A 21,513-nucleotide genomic window follows, 5' to 3' on the forward strand; every position below is an offset into this window, starting at 1 on the left:
GAATGACGGTGCTCATTGAGCAGTGTAGAGTCCCCATCAAAATACTGGGGCATTAGTACTCACACAAACCGCAGGTTGAGTGCTTTTGTCACTAACATCACTTTCAGAAGCAACCTAGCTTTCCCATGTGGTCTCCAATCCAGGTACTGAGCGGGCGAAGCCCTGCTTGGCTTCAGTGGGCGACCATGTGAGAGCTGCAGAGAGCTAGCTGCTGGCATTCCAAGTACTATACATTAAACAGTTTGGCACATTTACACTCAACCATGTAGTGTATGAGTCAAATAGTTCCTGTCACGCAGGGTAGTCAAAGTATCGATCAATTGGAAAACTTGAAATATTTAAAACGTCCCATTTTCTGCTTACATTTAAGCACTGTTTTTTTAAACACTGCTGATTAGACATTGTGTTCGCATGATTGGCCATGTAGGTCATTTGGGTTACCACTCTTCATCGCAGTTCACCAAGTGCAAACACAGATACATGCACACTGGAGCGTTTTGCACTCTTATTTTAAGACATACGTTCGCCGGCCACTTTTTTAGGTACACCTATCCAACTGCTGGTTAATGCAAATTTCTAATCAGCCAATCACATGGAACTCAATGCATTTAGGCATGTAGACATGGCCAAGTCGATCTGCTGCAGTTTAAACCGAGCATCAGAATGGGAAAGAAAGGTGATTTAAGTGACTTTGAACGTGACATGATTGTTGATGCCAGACAGGCTGGTCTGAGTATTTCAGAAACCGCTGATCTACTGGGATTTTCACGCACAGCCATGGACAAAAGAAGATTTGAAAAATGTTGATGAAAAAAACCCTAAACATTTTCAGGATTAATCAGTTTCAGACAAACTGCCAAGTGGTTAAAGTCAAGTTGTTGAATCTGCATCCATCTGAGGCTTTCCTCTTGAAAGCTGGAAGGAAAAATGCAGACAATGAATTGTTCTGTGTTTTGATACCATAGCTGTCTGTCTAACGAAGCATGTATTAAAATGTCAAATCTGCATCCAAACACACAAATCCACAGCTGAAGACATTGCAAATCCATTTTAATGCATTTCATGTACAGTATATTACAGTAAAACTAACTCGGATAGACAAATAGCCAGTATATCTGAAAATCCTCTTAATTTAAATCCCAGAGGTGATCAATACAGCAGTACTGTGAATCTCAAGCAACCGTATATATCAGTTAATGAGTGTTCATAGCCAGTGTTTGTTTTCTTTAATTGTATTGTATTGTATTTATAGGACATTCAGGTTTCATGACCTGTCAATTTGATTCCAACAAAGTTTTTTTTTTAAATTAAGAATTTAGTTAATTAAAAATTTGGTCTTACTTTATATTAAGTGGCCTTAACTTCTATGTACTTACATCAAAAAATAAATAAAATGTACTTAACGTGTTCATAATGTATTGCAGAACACTTCTTGTGCTCCTGAGGTGGGATACGGGTAGGGTTAGGGACAGGTTTGGTGGTTTGGGTATTTTTAAGGGTGAATTAAAGTGTAACGCATTACTAATTTCAATGTAAGTATATTAGTTAAGGTCACTTAATTTAAAGTGGGACCAAAAATGTTAACATTACGTCAATTCTCTCCTCCTTTAGCTTAATCTGTGAACTGCTGTCCATTGCCGATGGCGTTTCGTATGAGTGTGATCAGGGGTTTGTGGGATTCGTCTAAATACGGCCTCATGAGTCCTCCGTATCGTTTGTCTGGTGGTGCATTCCAGCGGAAGTGGGTCATGCGATACTTCCCGTTGTTTTTGACGTTGTTCCTGTGTTGAACCTCCAGGGTGCCGCTCTGTCCTCGTTCCACACGGACGCTCTCCTCCGACTCCTCCGGCTCTTCTTCCAGAGCCCCGTTGCTCAACACTTTTACCGGTCTGCGTTTGCGGCCCATGGGTTTGCCCCATCTGAAGTGCTCCATGGAGTATGACCGCCTCTCGTCCCCGTGAGGAGCTTCTGCCGTGGGGTTTTGGAGCTCGATGGAGTCGGGAGACAGAGCTGATAAAAGCAAACCCAAGCTCAGACTCTGCTCCTCTACCTGTTCTTCACTGCTCTGATGTTCAGATGAAGAAACTCTGATGTTTCTGGAAGATTCTTGGTCCGATCTGCACTTTCTGAGACACTGCTGTGGAGTCAGGATAGAGAGCAAGAGTTAAAGGGGTCCTATTATGCCCCTTTATACAAGTTTTAAAATAAGTCTTTGACGTCCCTAGAGTGTGTATGTGACATTTCAGCTCAAAATAACACAGAAATAATGTTTATAATTCTTTGAAAATATCCCATTTGGATTTGGAGTCAAATTATAATGACTGTCGCTTTAAATTCAAATGAGATTGGGCACTCTTTTCACAAGGAGGTGGAGCTATAAACGCCTGTGTATCAGCATAGTGGCCAATTAAAAACTAATGATGGACGCTTCTTGGTTCTTACTCGGGGCTGTCTATGCTAATTAGGGAGAGATTGTCACTTGTGGGCGGGGCTTTCGTCCTCGCATAACATCTGCAAAAAGAGAATGTCAATCAAAGTGACTGTTTTTATCGAGTGTGATTCTAAAAAAATGTAATTAATTAATTTTTCTACCATTATAATCTGGTTATATTCTTCCATTATTTCCACACAACTGTGTTTAAACCCCTTATAAAATAGATTTTTGCATGAAATGTCCCCTTAAAAGTCACCATTTAATGGAATTTAGATTGTCCTTTTGTCCAATATTGTGACATACATCCAATTGAAACAGTCATCCAATTGAAACAGTAGCTCAGCGTGTATGTTAGCGGACTTGGGACGCAAAGCTGAGTTGACGGGGACGATAGGGGTCGAGTCTGGCAAAGAATGTTTCCAGAAATCAGGTAAAACAAAAGCAAATAAATAAACGACAGGCTAAAGTGTGGTGATATCACACAGCCGAAGCAGATTTTCTTGATCTAGATTGCTTTTGAAAACACTATCGGTTGGGTTTATGGATAGGGGTGGGTGGGTCAGTTGACAGCAAGCCGGCCTAGTCGACTGAAGTATATATTGCGCCCTCTGGTGAATTTACGCAAGAAGAGGATGCACGAGAGAAATTTGAGATTATCAAAAAGCATAGACAGCGGCCTCTGGTGGATTTGCAAAAACAAAAACTGCAAGGAGACGTACCTCCGGTTAAGCATTTCACTGTCCTCAGAAATGTAGACATGGGTACGTATCCGCAATGAGCCTGGGTTTTGTTTTGAGATGCTTAAAGTCCGGAAAATGATTTAAAAAACCTTGTCAAATGAAGATCCAAAAACACCCAGGTTGTAAAACAGGTCAAGGGGGATTTTGTGATTTATTTGTATTTTTTAACTACGGGCAGTACAACGTATTGTCATTAAAGTAAGCAGCTCAACAAGACATTGGCAAACAGTAATTTAACAGTTTTTTTGGGTGCTTAAAAGTGTTCTTGGAGCTTCGTGTGATTACAGTTGAACCACTGAAGTGACATGACTGTTTTAGCAATGTTTCTAATTCCTTTTCTGGACTTGTCAGGACCCTCGCTGTCTATGGAGGATGAAGGAGCACTCTGATTTCATCCTAAATATCTTGTTTTCAGAAGATGAACAAACATCTCCGGGGTTTGGAATAACATGAGGGTGAGTTTTTATCATCAATGGTTTCATGAAAAATTTTTCCATTGATAAAAAGGTCTCTTTATATCTTGTGAAATATCCAAAGTGCTGTTCTATCTACATTAACGATTTAGGTCATCGAATAGACTCCGCTAAAATACACCTGTATGCAGATGATACTGTAATATATACAGCTACACACTTCTTAAACCAAGCTGTACAGTATTTTCAGAATTCTTTTCTGGTACTACAGTGCATGTTGCAGGATTTAAAATTGGTTTTAGATTCAAAAAAGACAATTACATCTTTAAATGGTGTACCAATAGAAACAGTTAGCTCTTATTAATATCTAGGTATTTGGATTGACGTGAGATAAGCCTGCGATATACAGTACACAAAAATAAGTTATTGAAAAAGCTTTGGGCAAAATTAGGTTTCCTTATGAGGCCCGTAAGAAATTAGTAGGCAGTACATTCTTGTCTATAATTGATTAAGGTGGTCATCTATATATGAAGAGTTCAGATGCAAAACCCTCTATATCCATCAGGCCTCTTTTCTTGTAAATCAGCATTTTCTATCAGGCTCCTATAATTAGGTTTAGAGGTTTAATTTTATATGAAATGATAAGGATATTATCTAGTAAATAAAATAACTTCTTTTCAAAAATGTCACTTTAGACAATTCTCTTGTTTTTTACAAGGTAGATTTTCTTTTACGTCAAAACCAGCTAACTCCACGTCTGCTTTTTTGCAAAAAACCTCTAAATCCACCCGTTGAGACAAGACTAGTTGGTTAAAAATCACTAAAGATGCAATTAGAAATGATTTTACCAAACATAAAACACAGTACACAAACCCCCTAAAATTTAAAATACAGAAATCTGTCAAGTGGCGGTTCATTCCACTGTGATAAACCAGGGGAAAAGCCGAAGGAAAATGAATGAATGAATGAAATCTGTCAAGTAATTGCTTTAATAAATAACATTAAAACTGACATTAAATACATCTTAACACTCTGTTGTCATTTCTGATATTTTGGCATGTAGATTTATCGTAAGTATAGCAATGTAAACATGGCAAACATTGTAATCTAAGCTTGGTAGATTCAAACCTGGGTTCTGTGTTTTATATATTTATACTTATATACGGTCTTATTCTGTAAACAATGTATGTTCTTAACTGTTTGTTCTTAATTGTTTTGTTTTATTTATTTTTACTGTCTGTTTAGACAATGTTGTAGCACCTTTTTTGCCCAAGACAAATTTCCTCTCGGGGACAAATAGAGTTTAACCTAACCTAAATAATGTAGTGTAAAAACATTGTGAATATCTGTGCATTGTCCATTAATATAAAAGCTTATCAGACGTATAAGCATAATGAAGTATTATAAATAATGTGTAGTTTTATGCATTATATTTATCTTTTAAAATAGCTTAAATTAGCAAATAAAACACAAGGTAGGCCTACTGGGCAAAAAGGGGATGCCTCTTGGACAATTTTAGAAGCTGTCATTCAGTAATTTACCGCCGCACCTTGTATCTGTAAGTACGAATAATGTTTTTTAAAGCATTTATTATTCATAGTTCAACATTAACTAATCCATCAATAAAATCCACCTATATTAGTGGATATTGTTACCTATATTATGTATATCATTCTGTGTTGAAATTTGGTTATTCATTCCCTTAAATGCATCTTACCAATTTGTGCTCATTGGATTCAAGGTCCATGCAGTCTATCAAACCCGAGCATCTGCCACCGTCTACATGTGGGCTGTGAAAACACAAGACCGCTGCAGCCAAAAGCCAAGACGGACAGAACATCTGGGAAAAAAAACACGTCAGACAAGAAAAGACCTCATCACTAACTCCATGCTTCAGGTATCATTGGCATGACTCACAATGGGAACACAAGCCAAAGAGCTCATACTGAGATCACATATATAACGTCAAGGACGAGTTTCATTATCAGGGCGTCTGACTTGAATGGCCTTTGATTTGATTGTGCTGAATGAGTCGCATGTTCTCGTCATCATGTCTGGCACAATGATGACGTGTGGGCAGGAGAAACTGAGCTTTAGGTTGAACCTGACTGTAGGAGACACTGCAGGTGATCAGGGTAAGAAATATATTTATTTTAATACATGCTCAGTTAAATGATTACTGTAAGAACTGCAAGTGTTGAGCAAAGTTTGTGTGAACCGGAAGTCACTGAGATATTTATTGTCAGTATGTTGATGTACTTAAAAAACTGAAACCGAATATTGAGTAGGGGGCAGGGCTTTTTTGTGCATCATTTTCTCGTAGCAAACTAATGGTGAGAGCATGGGCGTTGCTAGGCCTATTTTAGGGGGGCTTCTAATCAGCCCCACAAAAACTTTTGTGATTAGCTCATAAACTGTACACTTAATTATTGCCTCAGTCCCCTTTAAATTTGATATGAAAATGGCTGCAGAATTCGGCTCCTCCACGTATTTGTTTTTTATTTGATCAGCCGTGGACAGCAAGAGTACAACGAGGTGTGTTTATCAATAAACTGCTATAATAACTGTTTATATGCAGTCCTTTGATATAGATAATCTTGTATTACCTGTATCTCAATGTCACGGAGGAGCAGTCGGGTTTTCTCTGAGTTCACCTCATCAGCACAGCTGTTTCCTCCAGCGAAAAATGTAACTCTTAACGAACATTTTGCTAGTTTTATTTCAAAATGAACTACTAATGTAAAATACTTTACAGTCAGTGTGGCATTAACTATACTATACAGCAGGGGTCACCAGTCTCAGTTCTGGAGGTCCGGTGTCCTGCACGGTTTAGCTCCAACTTGCCTCAACACACCCGCCTGGGTTGTTCGGGTATACCCAGTAAGATCTTGATTAGCTTGTTCAGGTGTGTTTGATTAGGGATGGAGCTAAAATCTGCAGGACACTGGACCTCCAGGAACAAGTTTGGTGATCCCTGCCATCAGGGGCGCCGGTGGCAACCACGGGCCCTCGGTAGGGGTTAGTTTACGATGATCGCGGATGAAAGGGAATAGGGGGAGGGTGGGGATGTTGGTCGGTTGCGCCAGGCCCTTGATAATGTCTAACCCTAACCCTAACCCCTAAATGTATGGGCCCTTAGAATCGTCCTAACTCTACCCTGTGCAGCCGATAATTCTGCAGCAACTGCGTGATGCTATCATGTCAATATGGACCAATATCTATGAGGAATATTTCCAGTATCCTAGTCTTTTATCCAAGACTAAAAAGGGCATGTGTACTGCACAGGTTGAGCCCTATGTGTACACGTGCCTGGCAGTTCTGAATGCAAAAGAGGGTCCAACCCGGTATTAGTAAGGTGTACCTAATAAAGTGCCGGTAAGTGTATATATGCATGAATGTGTTTTTTTTTTTTGTTTTTTTTTTTTGGCTAACACTTAACAATATGGTTGTGCTAGTTAATGCATTTGCTAACATGAAAAAACTTATTCACTACAGTATTTGTTCATGTCAAATTCAGTTGTTGGTTAGTTCATGTTAACTCATGGTGCATTAATGTTAACAAGCATGAATTTGGGTTTTAATAATGCATTAGTAATTACCAAATTATGATTAAATCGAATCAAATCAGGCCTTTATTTGTCACATACACTTTCGTATAGTGAAATTGAACCCCCCCCGACCATACACAAACATCACAATTTTCAGGGGATGATGGGTCACAGGAGATAGCATTTAGAAGTAAGATACATCTGGAGAGTTAGGCTAAAAAAACCTCTAACCTTGCTCTTAAATAGAGCAAAGTGAGAACAGGGAGAAAGAAAAAAAAAACAGCCCACTAGCAAGAGCACACCGGCAAGACACAACATTGACACAGGGGATGGGAACAGGGCATACAATCCGATGAGTGAGGGCAGGCAACTATTCCTGCAGCCATGGAGGCGCCGGTCGGATTCCTGCACACTCCCCTCGTGGGTAAAAACACAGGAAGGCGTTTGAATGGGATAAATGCTCTACAAGTATTGTTTATAATTAGTTCATGTTTGTAAATACTATCATTTACTAATGAAGCTTCTTGTACAGTGTGACTGTTATTAGTTGGTTTTTAAATGAACTTATTAACTTTTATCTACTGATAAAACAGGTATTGATTTTACCTGTTGTTCAAATGATTAACTCTTTTTTTTTCTGATGACATCCTAATACACACACACACACACACACACACACATATACACAGGTCTGTGAAGAAAGAAGTGCTCCATTAATATCACAGTGTGACGACAGCAGCAGTTTTGTATGAGGGATGAAAGACGTGCACTGAAATGAACGCTCTTCACTAAACAGCTTCTCTAGTCCTGCAGGTTTAGATGCTCATTACTGAGATTGACCATGAAAATACAGAAGTATCGTTTATCAGACTGAATGATGAGTCAGATCTGATCAAAATTCAGTTTAAAGCCTCTGAAGATCCTGGTATGTGTTACGCAGTTGACAGGGGAGGGTAGGCTCTATGAATATTCTTTATAAATTAGAGTGGATGCAGTTATTGAAAGTGAGGTTTTGTGTTGGTGATGTTGTTTGATGAGTCACTCTGGTTTTGCATCGCGTCCACTTTAGCATCTTCTTTTGATTTCTCCCCACCCCCCTTCAGAAATTACAATTACAATACTTCAGCATGTTTCTTTCTGCTAATATTTTTTCTTCTGGAAAAGGTCTTAATTATTTTATTTATTCATTCATTCATTTTCTTGTCGGCTTAGTCCCTTTATTAATCCGGGGTTACCACAGCAGAATGAACCGCCAACTTATCCAGCAAGTTTTTACGCAGCGGATGCCCTTCCAGCCGCAACCCATCTCTGGGAAACATCCACACACACATTCACACACACACTCATACACTAAGGACAATTTAGCCTACCCAATTCACCTGTACTGCGTGTCTTTGGACAGTGGGGAAAACTGGAGCACCCGGAGGAAACCCACCCGAAGGCAGGGAGAACATGCAAACTCCACACAGAAACGCCAACTGAGCCGAGGTTCGAACCAGTGACCTACTTGCTGTGAGGCGACAGCACTACCTACTGCGCCACTGCCTCGCCCCTTGTTTTATTTCAGCTAAAAGAAGAGCATTTTTTTAATTCCCTAAAACCATTAAAAGGTCTAAATTATTATCCCACTCAGGCAATATTTTCTTTAGATAGTCTACACAACAAACCATCATTATACAATGATTTGCCTAATTACCCTAACCTGCCTAATTAACCTAGTTAAGCCTTTAAATGTCACTTTAAGCTGAATATACTAGTATTATTTAAAAAAAATATCTAGTCATATATTATGTGCTGTCATCATTACAAAGATAAAATAAATCAGTTATTAGAAATAAGTTAATTAAATAATAATTTAGTTTATTAAAATCATTATGTTTAGAAATATGAACAGGGAGGCTAATAATTCTGACTTCAACTATTCATAATTAATTTATGAAAAGTTTAATGTTTCTGTGTATATATCATATGTTAATGTTCAGAAATTGTTATAATTATTATATTCATTATCTATATTTTTAAATTTGTATAAAAATACATTAAATATTTTCGAATTTAATAATACATATATTTTTGAATTTCCCATAAATAAATCTATAAAACTTTTTAGGAGCATGCATTAACGTACTTATAAATATGTAAAAAAATAAAAAAAAAATAAAAAATATATTTGTTTCATGTAATAAATAAATTTAAAAAAAAAATATATATATATATAGAAACTGTTTAAACAACAGTTTTGTCTGGTTCTTGAATCTGATTGGCTGATAGCCATGTGATATTCTGCAAATAACAGCACTCGTACCGCCTCTTCACCCTTGTGTATTACTTCACCCACACACAATGACAAGCAGAGGATACTGTACAGTAGGACAAATATTGCAGCTGTTGGGCTACATAAGGTATTTTTGAGGCGTTCTTAATCGAGAATGTAGTTGTTCAGATTGCAACTATGCAGTCTATTATAAGGATAGTGGCTATTTTTAAATATTTATAATTTCTGAGCATCGGATTCAGTGCATCGGCCGCCATCATAATGTCTCAGCAGACCAAAGAAAGTGACGGTTGACATTCCGCCACAAGATGGCGACAGAGACCGCATAATAAGTTCTTAGGTAAGAAAAACAGCATTTTCTCAGCGTTTGTTTCAAACTGTAGCTGAGCAAATCATTATAAAACAGTTAAGCGACATTCTAATTCTATCTCTGGCTTTTGTCTGTTGTAGTGCTGTATTTATGCCATCGAAACTGGTAGTGTTTGCTTTACTTTGGCTTTTTTGGGGTTAAGTATTGTGATCTCCCCTATTACAACAAAAATACTGAGAAATCTCTGCAGATTGAATGCATGTCATGACATTCAGCCTTATAATTTTAAAGTGTGAGCAAAAATTAGTCAGTGAATCATTCAAAAATAGGTCAAAAGTTACATTTGTTAGGTAACAATGGTTTCTCATGACATCAGCTGCAGATGTGAATGAATGGCAGAAGAAAGTAGTTCCTATCACGAAAGGATTTTGACTATCTCCGTGTTTGATATACTATTTTAAACACACAATTATGCCGTCACACTGTTGTATAAACGCAATATGGTACAAGTAGCAGTGCAATGTGGCTGTATCACTGGTGCCAACGCACGCCTCCCACCAGTGCCGAAAAACAGCCACATCGCACTGCTACTCATGTCATATTGCTCATATATATATATATATATATATATATATATATATATATATATATATATATATATATATAAGAATTAATACCAAATATAAAGTCCTATTATATATAAATTACACCAACACACACTCTCAGTTATAAACAGTTCATTGTTTATACTAGTAATGTTAAAGTTAATAAAATATTATTATATTTATTATCTATATTAAAACGTGTACAAAAGTATACTTTATTTGGAAAAGACATACTTGATAATAATAATAATAATAATAAAACAAATGTAAATTATTAATTATAGTTATATTAATAAGAATTATTACATAAAATATCCAAACTTTTGAATGTAAATACATGGTTGTATAAAATTACAGTTTAATAAAATAAAATAATAAACCAATATTGGTATTACTTAATTTAAGGAAAAGAAAGTTTACATACAATACAACAGTAAACCTTACAGTTTTTTTTCTAATGAATAAATAAGATGCATTTATTATTCATTATCTGTCATGATCTAAAGCTTTGTTACTAGAGGTTTTAAATCTTTTCTTAAGATGAAATTTTAATTAAATTTAATGAGGATATTTAGAAAACTCCACTATTTAATTCACTTTAAGTCACATAGCTTTAAAAAAGAGCTCATTTTAAAAGCCGTAAAAAAAAGAATAAATAAATATAATTCATATACTTTACAAGCAAATGCGGCAATATGTGTTCAGGGAATCAGCTGTTAATATGACTTAATATGAGAAGAATGACTCTTACCTTTGTTGAATGAGTGTGAGTTGTTCTGCGCTGTGTGTGTGTGTGTGTGTGTCTGTGCTTCTCCGCTGTTTTCTGAATGAGCTCTGCTTCTTATATACTCACAGGTGTCTGGCAAACCCTCCAGGCTGGAGATGATCAGGTGGCTCTGATGCAACGGGGTAAAATTACTGATCAGAAACAAAGCTTTTAGAATGGCCGCTCATCTTGTCTGACACTGGAAGACTCGGGTGAATGATGGATCCACTGCTGCTGTGTGTTTTCATGCTGTTTCAGACACTGTGAACTAATGCTGGAAGTTAATACAAGACACTGCAGGTTTTAATTACAAGTTTCCTTTAATTTGTCATTTAAAACATCACAGCAGATGTAATGCAGATATACGTAAAAAATAATAATAAATATATATAGAAATTATGATCTTCTAGCAGCAGAAAAAACCCAAATAAAGAGTCAAATAAATCAATAAACTTTTGTTATATCATATATTTATTCATTTATTTCCTCAAAATTCTACACACCATACCCCATAATGACAATGTGAAAAAAGAGTTTTTGAAATGGTTGCAAATTTATTAAAAATAAAAACCTGAAAAATCACATGTACATCAGTATTCACAGCCTTTGGCGTGAAGCTCTAAATTGAGCTCAGGTACATTCTGTGTCCACTGATCATTCTTGAGATGTTTCAGCAGCTTAATTGGAGTTCACCTGTGGTCAATTCAGTTGATTGGACATTATTTGAAAAGGCATACACCTGTCTAAGGTCCCAGGGTTGACAGTGCATGTCAAAGCACAAACCAAGCATGAAGACAAAGGAATTGTCTGTAGATCTCAGAGACAGGATTGTCTCGAGGCACAAGGCTGGGGAAGGTTACAGAAAAGTTTCTGCTGCTCTAAAAGTTCCACTGAGCACAGCGGCCTCCATCATCCGTAAGTGGAAGATGTTTAACCACCAGAACTCTTATTATAGCTGGCTGGCCATCTAAGCTGAGTGATCTGGGGAGAAGGTCCTTAGTCAGGGAGGTAATCAATAAACCGATGTTCACTCTGTCTGAGCTCCAGCATTCTTCTGTGGAGAGAGGAGAACCTTACAGAAGAACAACCATCTGTGCAGCAATCCACCAATCAGACCTGTATGGTTGAGTGGCCAGACGGAAGCCACTCCCCGCCTGAAATTTGCCAAAAGGAATATGAAGGACTCTCAGACCATAAGAAACAAAATTCTTTGGTCAGATGAGAATAAAATTTAACTAATGGCTAATGGCGTTATGTTTGGAGAAAACCAGGCACCACTCATACCCAGGCTAATACCATTCTTACAGTGAAGCATGGCAGCATCATGCTGTGGGGATGTTTTTTCGACTGCAGGAACTAAAAGACTAGTCAGGATAGAGGGAAAGATAAGTGCAGCAGGATAATGACCCAAAGCACGCTGCCAAAATATCAATGTAGTGGCTCCACAACAACTCTTTGAATGCCACTGAATGGCCCAGTCAGAGCCCAGACCTAAATCCTATTGAACATCTCTGGAGAGATCTGAAAATGGCTGAACACCGTCACTACCCATCCAACCTGATAGAGATTGAGAGGTACTGCAAAGAGGAATGGGCAAAAATTCCCAAAGACAGGTGTGCCAAGCTTTTGGCATCATATTCAACAGACTTGAGGATGTAATTGCGGCCAAAGGTGCATCAACAAAGTATTAAGCAAAGGCTGTTAATGCTTCTGTACATGTAATTTTTCAGCTTTTTTATTTTGAATAAATTTGCAACAATTTCATAAAATCATTTTTCACATTGTCATTATGGGGTTTTGTTTGTAGAATTTTAAGGAAATAAATTAATTTAATCCATTTTGGAATAAGGCTGTAACATAAAGACAAATGGAAAAAGTAAAGCACTATGAATACTTTCCGGATGCACTGTATAAATATGAACCACATAAGCTTATTTATTTATTTACTTACTTTTTTATATATAACCCAACTCACATGAGAGAACTAATAAATAAAAACTTCAGTACATTATTACACAAAGTTGATATAATAGTTATGAATAGAATAAAAACATGAAATAATAATATTTATCATCATACTTCCACAGTTGATTGATTATATTGAAGTGGAAACTTTTTTGTATTGCAAGTTTTTGAAATGTCATGTCTAAATATGCAAATAATGCATTAATGAATTAAATATGGTCTTATTTCTAGCACACTAATCTGAAAAGTGTATGAAGTCAGGATCAAAAAAAAAAAAACTAAAATCTTTATATATATATATATAGGCCTTAAATACACCAAACTGTGAAATTTCATTTATATCTTCATAATAGTTTTTTCATTTTTCTAAAAAAAAAAAAAATATATATATATATATATATGTATATATATATATATATATTTTTTTTTTTTTTAATGAAAAAACTATTATGAAGACATAAATGAAATTTCACAGTTTGGTGTATTTAAGGCCTGCTGAAGTGGAGATGTAAGACTCAATGGGAGAAGAGCCTTTAAAAAGAGTAGGACAAAAGAAAACACTTTAAAGAGTTGGCTTATGGTGGATGTCTCAGTGGTAAGCACTTTCGCCTCACAGCAAGAAGGTTGCTGTTGTAAGTCCTGGCTGGGCCAGTTGCCTTTTCTGTATGGAGTTTGCATGTTCTCCCCATGTTGGTATGGGTTTCCTCCAGGTACTCCGGTTTCCCCCATAGTCCAAAGACATGCGCTATTGGTGAACTGGATAAAGTAAATTGACGCGAATGAAAGTGTATGGGTGTGTCCCAGTACTGGGTTGTGGCTGGAAGGGCAGTCGCTGTGTAAAACATATGTTAGAATAGTTAGTGGTTTGTTTCAGAGGTTGCCACAGTGGAATGAAGTCAAAGCTGAAGGAAAACGAATGAATCAACTTCAAAATAATTTGACTAAGCATAAATTGCACATTATTCCATTGTTACGCACAATGTTACTGACCCCATCGGTAGAGACAAAAGTAACACAACAATATTTGCTAGATTCACAGGCTTAATCTTGTTTATTTGAAACATATCTGACTATGACCTTGTTAATGTTTACTGCAAGCATATTTTGTCCTTTATTTTTACAAAATAATAGTGTAAACTGCATTTTTATTTTAAATTTCCCTTTCATCAAATGTTTCAGAAGCAATCAATCAATGCAACATGTCACAAATTTTGACTATTTTTTATTATCATTGGCAATATGCATTAATCTTATAAACATATTAATCAAAACACTGAAAACTCTAATGTGGAAGTGAAAAATAAGGTAGCAGTGGGACATAAAAAACAGTGTTACGTTCGTCCGTACAGGAACTCTTGCCATTTAAACCTGAAAAACTCAGAGATTGCTTAAGGATGTGTTACTGCACTAAATAACCTGTCGAATAATCATTACTGTGACGCATAAAGAGAGAAGACTTAATTATAGAAAATAACTTACTTTCTGCACTTACAGTAAAAACTGAAATTCAGACCTAATCGCGGGACAGATTCCTGAAATGAGCTGATATTTGGCAGCTCCATCAAGGGTTGCATGCTGAATGTGCTGTTATAGCCTGGAAAGCAAATGTTGTCAGAGCTTTGAAAAAATCGATTTGTTACTTCCTTCCCACTTTACTGTCGTCCCCGCTCTCACCTACTTATTTTGAGAAAATGTTCCTTAAAAATATGTATTGTCATTGAAATCTTAAGACAAAAAACACTTAACGAAAAGCCCAAAATCTGTAAATTGTCAGGTGTGTGTTAAAGAAGTGTTTATTGTGCATAGTCTCTGAATGGCGTAATTCACGCCACTGATTTCCTGTCATATGGTTTAACACATGCAGATCCATCAGACCTCGTTTTTTCATTCATGCGTTTTCCTTCAGCTTAGTCTCTTATTTCGCCAACTGGCCCAGCCTGGATTTAAACGAGTGACCTTTTTGCTGTGGCAGTGCTAACCACAGAGCCACCATGCCGCTCCCTCCATCAGTCCTTTATATCTTAAGCTGAAGACAAACAATTATTGTATCTTTGTTTCTCATCTATTCGTGGATTCTTTTGTTAATGAAGGTCGTTATTGCCTCCAGGCTCATCAACAGCAAATGTAATTACCACAAGAGGAAAGGTAACATTGTGTTGTCTTGGAAACTCCTCATAAATCAATTATTCTCTTTTCACTCTCAAACGCTCCTGATAATGTGCTTAAAGAAACGTCAGTAAAACGACAGCGCCTCTCATTCAGGAAAAAAAGATATGGCATTAATGCAGTTTTTCAAGGTCTGGGATGCTTCACGTTTGAAAACAAAAGAGGATAAAAAATTCAAATGTAAGCTCAGTTTACATTGTAAATAATATAATTGCTTGCACTGTAGCAGGGTGTAAAAGAAAATAAATGAATGGCCTATATTGAATAAATATTAAATAAAAGGTTAACTGATCTGAAATAAATAAAACTGTATTTTTTATCAGACCTGTAAAACCCAACAGTCAACTTTATCAAATGAAATGAGTGTAGTTAACTTAAAATTGACTGAAAGTTAATTCTACTCATTCAAAAAAAATGTTGAACTGTTGAAGGTAATGAGTTAATTAAATAGCTCATTACTTCAACTTAAATGGTGTAAGTTCACATTACTCATAGATTAGTTTAACTCAAATCGGCAATCGATATCCTCAAACGGTTTAAGTTGCCTTAACTTATTGAGTTGTACAGTTTGAGTTCTCTTTATTTATTGGCTTTTACTGTGCTCAAATTGCTTTGTTTACTCAAATGGATTAAGTTCACAGTACTCATTGGGATTCATTTTTTAACTTAAAGGGTTTGTTGCAATCGGTTTCCTCAAACGGTTTGAGTTGCCTAAACTTTTACAGTGAACTAGTCGTTTCTTATTTCTTTATTTTATCTAAAATATATAAAGCAAAAACTTTAAATAAATTACTGCAAAAAAAAGGATCCATAGTATGCAAAATAAGTTATAACAATACATATAATACAAAATATAAAATATTTTATTCAAAATCTATAAATTATGTAGGCGTATTTACAAAGAAATAAATACAAATGATAATGCTAAACTAAAAATAAAAACAATTGAACATTTTTAATACAAACATATTTAATAATAGTTTTAAAAAGTATAATAATTAAAAAATTACAAATTTTAAAACTTGTTTTTTTTTTTTTTTTCTTTAGTGTATCTAAAATGACAAAATATAAAGCTAAAAAATGACTCAAAAATGTATTCTATGAAATAAATAATAAACAATAATAATAATACATGTAGTAATAATAATAATACATGTATGTTTATAAAAAAATATATGGGCACTATTTAAAAAGGAATTAATACAAAATATTAATGAAAATATAATGCAATAATAATGAAATTTGACCTTTGGTGAAATTTGAAATAATGCTTAGATTTTTTTTTTTTATTAACAAGTTGTTTTTATATATATTTTTTTACTTTAAAGTAACAATAAATAAATAAAATAAAATACTGTATAAAAATAATAATACATGCCAAATTTATTCGTAAAAACTATATATGTATATCTACAAGGAAATTAACACAAATGATAATGCAAAAAACAACAATGAAATAAAACAATAATGAAAACAATTTCAAATATTAATAAAAAATATGTTGCAATAATAATGGAAAAAATATAATATGTTTTTAATAATAATTTTAGACTTTAGTAATTAGAGAAGCAATTATTTTTTATACCAACAAGTTGTTTTAAGCAAAAAAATTAATAATACACACAAAATACATTTATGAAAACTATATAGGCATATTTTAGAAAAGATAATATAAATGATAATGCAAAAAATATTAAAACAAATATTTTGCATTAATAATTTAAAATAAGTTAAATTATAATTTTAAAAACTAAATATTTTAGACCTTTGTAATTAGAGAAGTGCTTTAAATGAGCTGTATTATAAAGTGGCATATAATTTATTATATTTGGGTTTCTGTCTAAAGTAAAGAAGTTAAGAAGATGTGTGTCGTCTCTGTGTAAAAGAACAGCCTCTAGAGGGCTGTACACACACAACACACCTCATCACACATCACTACATCACTTTCAACTTATGCTCAAAAGTCTGACACCACCTAAGAAAATCAGGACAATACAATGAAATACAATACTATATATACATGTTGTTTTTAAATAGAGAAAACATTTTACAAATAACTTTTATTTTAAATCTTGGGCCTTTATCTTGAAACTAAAAATTACTAGAAGCCGCCCATATTTAATTGATTTGAATACTATTTTGTCTGTTAATATCTATGAGTTTTCAAATGTACTTTTTAACACAAAAAGAGGCTAGACAAATCATGAACCTCTTTTATTATTATTATCTTTATTTTTTTTTATTATTCAAATAGCCAAATTCTGACTGAGCAAAGTTGAATATGCTGGCCAGTTTGTTATTTGCCTAAAAATGACAATAGGTTAGTATTTTTTTTCTAATAATATATGATGTAATGAATTTGTATTTAAAAAATAAGTATTTAAAATTTTTCTTTATTCTAAATATTTAGGAAATATTTTTAGTACATCTAAAAGTGTGGTTGATGACCACCCAACAAACCAATCCAGCTAAAAACAGTGCTTGAATTGTCACTAAAATGCAATATTTAAATCAAATAATTGAATAGAAAATGAAGCAAATCTGCAAATAGTGCATATTTTGAGAAAAACAATTCACATAGCTGACTAAAAGCCCGAGTATTGTATTAATGTTCTGCATACCCCTAAACCTACCCAATACCTGAATCCAGGAAGTATATATTATATATAATATACAGTTGAAGTCAGAATTATTTGCCCCCCTGAATCTTTGGACCACTTGTTTATATTTCCCCAATTTCTGTTTAACAGAAAGACATTTTTTTTTCAACCCATTTCTAAACATAATAGTTGTAATAACTAATTTCTAATAACTGATTTATTTGATCTTTGTCATGATGACAGCAAATGATATTTTACTTGATATTTTTCACAACACTTCTATACAGCTTACAGTGACATTTAAAGGCTTAACCAGGGTAATTAGGTTAACCCTAGGCAGGTTAGGGTAATTGGGCAAGTTATTGTATAATGATGTTTTTTTTATTGACAAAAAATAGAGCTTAAAGGGAGTAATAATTTTCTCCCTAAAATGAAGTTTAAAAAATGTAAAACTTCTTTTATTCTAGCCGAAATAAAAAAAAAGACTTTCTCTAGAAGAATAAATATTATCAGGCATACTGTGAAAATTTCCTTGCTCTTTTAAACATAATTTGGAAAATATTTTAAAAAGAAGAAAAAAATTCGAAGGAGGCTAATAATTCTGTATATAGATCTATTTGAAATGAATGAATAATTTCAGCATGAATTTGGATGAAAATAGGATGATTTTGTAGAGGAGTGCATCTGCACTAAATGTAATAAATCAAATCACAAGCTATGATTAATACAGTAAATAAAAAGTTACTTAAAATAAAATAATTACTTTAATAAAAATAAATAAAGGCTTCATGGCTTTTAAGAGAGTCTAACAGTTTAAATAATTAAATGTAAAATAAATAAGACTGTATAAACCATTTTAAGGGATGTAAAAAATAACAATGGTCTTAATTTATTGCCAGTATTACATTTTTGATTTCCACAGCTTCCAAGAATCTAAAAGGCCTACATATTGATAAATAATGTTATGGTAGCTGTTTTAACAGTAAGTAATGATTGAGTTGCCTCTTGTTACAGTAATTAAATGATTTGACAACAAGCAGGAAATGTTCATAGGCCAGTGACACTTGAAGTGACTAAACTTTAAACTGGCTTGACGTATACACAGGCCTAAAAACACATGCAAACTATACATATTTGGGTAACTTGATGGTTAAACTTTGCAATTACACCACAATCAGGTGTGTTTTTAAGTTAGGGATGCGAGGATTAACTGGTTTCACTATTAACCGCGATTTATTTCATCAAAGTTAATTAATCGTACAGGCTTCTCAACACCACGTTTCTGCATGGAATAAAACTGCAGCAACTAAACAAAATGATGCCAACTGTGCGCTAGTCTGTACACCAAGATTAATAACCACGCACACTAGATTAACTATAACTGAGGCTATTAACCAAGGCAAGCTCGTGCAAGTTCATTATTTCCAATGGAGGGACGCACAGGTGACACAACATGCTCATTATTTTCAGGCGCACCTAGTTGAGATGACAGGCGGCTTTTGTGACTGCAGGAATTGCAAACGGCTAAAGTTTGAGGAAGAAGCAATGGAAAGTACACAGATTTGCAAACCCACTTAAAGTTACAAATAATGGCGCTGATGAGAGCGATCATGTGGCGAATACCAGCCGAGATTAACCGAGTGTTTTCGGAGAGAGTGCTGAAAGTTTAACAGATTAGAGTTTTCATACTGCACGCAGAAGCAGTGCTTCAGCACGAGCGTGAGTGTCGTTAAAGCAGCAGTGGCGTGATAGTTTCACCGCTGGTTGTATTTTTGCATTGATAATGTGCATTGATAATGACCAAAAACACATTAAATGAGCAATTTTACCCTATGAATGCATCGATAATATTTGCTGATTTTTATATATTCAATTAAATGAATTTAAACAATTAGAACAGCAGCAAATATTTAGTTGGACCCGAACTACAAAAAACAAAATTTAAAACAATTTTAAACTAGTTATAAACTAGTGGGGTTTTGAAATCAATTAATGCAAATAATCGAGATAACTGTAAAACCGTGAATTCTTAGACTGTAATCGTACAACCAAAATTTATAATCGTTGCATCCCTATTTTAAGTCCTGCTCAACTGTAATCCAGACCTGACATTGCAGATCCTGTTATGTGACTATTGCGGATGTGCACATTGCGATGTCGATTCTGAAACGATATATTGTGCAGCTCTAGTTAGGACAACATTTAGCTTATTTTAATGAAGTAGTTTGAAGAAGCAGCAATAGTCATTTTTACAGTCTGTATAATGGTCTGTCCACGTGGCGTGATTCAGCATGTCGAGTCAGTGGCTGTAGATCGTCTCTCCTTTCTTTCTTTTCTAATCATAAATCCAATTACACAGGATTACCAGGACAAGATTCCCATCCTGCAACACATCGGGGTGTAGAAAGAAAGAGAGAGTGAGAGAGAATGGCAGCAAACGTCTGCATTTCCCCAGAAGACAAACAAGACGCCTGAAACAGGTAATGATCAACTATGTCCCTGTAGAGTTTTACTGCGTAATCGCCGCTGGTGTCATCTTTAAGGGAAAGTGAGTGGCGTATGCAGTGTATCAGTGCGTCAAGAGCTTTGTATGTAGTTAGCAGAGCCTCTCAGGTGAGACGTTGTGATGCATGAGGTTCGTGTAAATCAAATGCCCTCCAAACAAACAAACAAACAAACACATGTATGCTCAGATTTCATGCTTCTCATCAAAATGTCACTTCGAGGACGTTGAGTGCTTTATCAATGTGATTCATTCTGTGTTCAGTGGCTCTCAGGCTTTGCTCTGTAATGTGCTTTGGTGTGTTCAGTGGATCTGCTGCTCTTTTAGATGGTTTGGCATTGATTGGTCGGGTCAGATATTCAAGGCACTTCTTGTATATTGTGTTTTGCCTGTGTTTAATTCTTTGCAGGGACTTGAGGAGGTGGTGTTTCTTGCTGAATATAATGACAGATTCTATGTTGTCTTTTTTCAATTTCCAGCAATATTTACACTCTAAAAAAAGATGTTTGCTGTTTGTTCAAACAACTTATTTAACGTGAGCTGAAACAACACAGTTCTTGAGGGTTTTTTGAGACAACTTAATTGTTTTACGTTCAATCCACTTTAATTTGCAAAGACTAATAATTTAACTTAATTCCTTCATGTTGACCCAACACTAATCGTTTGTGTGGAACCCAGTAATTACTAGTGTCTAAACAGAGATTATTGGGAGATTTGATAAATAATATTTATATGGATTGTAATAGCCAGCTTGATGTCAATATTTTTATATTATTTTGATGGTTGAAATGTTGTTCAAGTGATAACTAAAAGTACTATAATTCCTGCCAAATTTATGTTTCTGATTATATTTCTGATGCTTTATTATCCTTAACTTTCACGGGACTTCTCGTGAGGAGAGTAGTGTTGAAGCAGGTATTGGAGAAACATTGTTCTTCTGCCAGTTTTAAAGAAAATCTGTGTCTAAGCGCTTTAGTCATTTCATTTTAAATAAACTTGGTTATGGATTTCTCGGACATTGTGACAAGTAAGAATCCAACTTTCCTTCCAAAGCAAAGTAAGATATAGTTTGCAGATACAGCGGGAAAAATACAACAAATACAAAATTGAAAACGTCACCATTTTTATCAGAAACACTCCCAGGAAAATACATGATGTGTTCAATACTGATTTTCCACGCTGTACATT

General features: G+C 34.9%; 2 protein-coding genes and 1 long non-coding RNA gene across 15 annotated transcripts in view; 2 read left to right on the plus strand and 1 right to left on the minus strand.

Annotated features, from left to right (window-relative positions):
- Positions 1–1,033: 1,033 nt before the first annotated feature.
- On the minus strand, positions 1,034–11,143 carry pomcb (proopiomelanocortin b). Of its 3 annotated transcripts, XM_073932033.1 has the most exons (4): positions 11,077–11,143; positions 5,305–5,427; positions 1,573–2,137; positions 1,034–1,356 (listed from the first exon to the last, which is right to left on the minus strand). In XM_073932033.1, the coding sequence occupies exons 2-3, from the start codon at positions 5,425–5,427 to the stop codon at positions 1,613–1,615; spliced, it is 648 nt and encodes a 215-aa protein (XP_073788134.1). In that variant the 5' UTR covers positions 11,077–11,143; the 3' UTR covers positions 1,034–1,356; positions 1,573–1,612. The 3 variants fall into 3 exon arrangements, with proteins under 3 accessions (XP_073788134.1, XP_005170226.1, NP_001076520.1); XM_005170169.6 differs by having other exon boundaries at positions 1,034–2,137; NM_001083051.1 differs by lacking the exons at positions 1,034–1,356; positions 11,077–11,143 and having other exon boundaries at positions 1,613–2,137.
- LOC141379442 (uncharacterized) lies at positions 3,526–6,962 on the plus strand. 2 transcript variants are annotated; one of them, XR_012396054.1, is made up of 3 exons: positions 3,526–3,629; positions 5,329–5,722; positions 6,873–6,962. It is a non-coding gene; the product is annotated as an uncharacterized lncRNA (long non-coding RNA). The 2 variants fall into 2 exon arrangements; XR_012396055.1 differs by lacking the exon at positions 6,873–6,962 and having other exon boundaries at positions 5,329–5,865.
- Positions 9,456–21,513, plus strand: part of si:ch211-203k16.3 — a 37,844-nt gene continuing 25,786 nt past the window's right edge. For 3 of the 10 annotated variants that reach the window (XR_012396046.1, XR_012396047.1, XM_073933667.1), the window contains exons 1-3: positions 9,456–9,750; positions 11,181–11,391; positions 20,182–20,302. The gene's annotated coding sequence lies outside the window, so the exon portion shown is untranslated. The remainder of the gene's footprint in view (positions 9,751–11,180; positions 11,392–20,181; positions 20,303–21,513) is intronic. The other 7 variants (XR_012396048.1, XM_021474436.3, XM_073933668.1 and 4 more) reach the window with 6 other exon arrangements.

This window comes from Danio rerio, chromosome 20, assembly GCF_049306965.1.
Source record: "Danio rerio strain Tuebingen ecotype United States chromosome 20, GRCz12tu, whole genome shotgun sequence".
Classification (NCBI taxonomy): domain Eukaryota; kingdom Metazoa; phylum Chordata; class Actinopteri; order Cypriniformes; family Danionidae; genus Danio; species Danio rerio.

Excerpts from the sequence above, each read along its gene's own strand:
- pomcb (XM_073932033.1), bottom strand. The coding sequence starts at position 5,427 with ATGTTCTGTCCGTCTTGGCTTTTGGCTGCAGCGGTCTTGTGTTTTCAC. Across the intron at positions 2,138-5,304 it reads AATCCAATGAGCACAAATTG|CAGTGTCTCAGAAAGTGCAG; the intron begins GTAAGATGCATT and ends CTGACTCCACAG.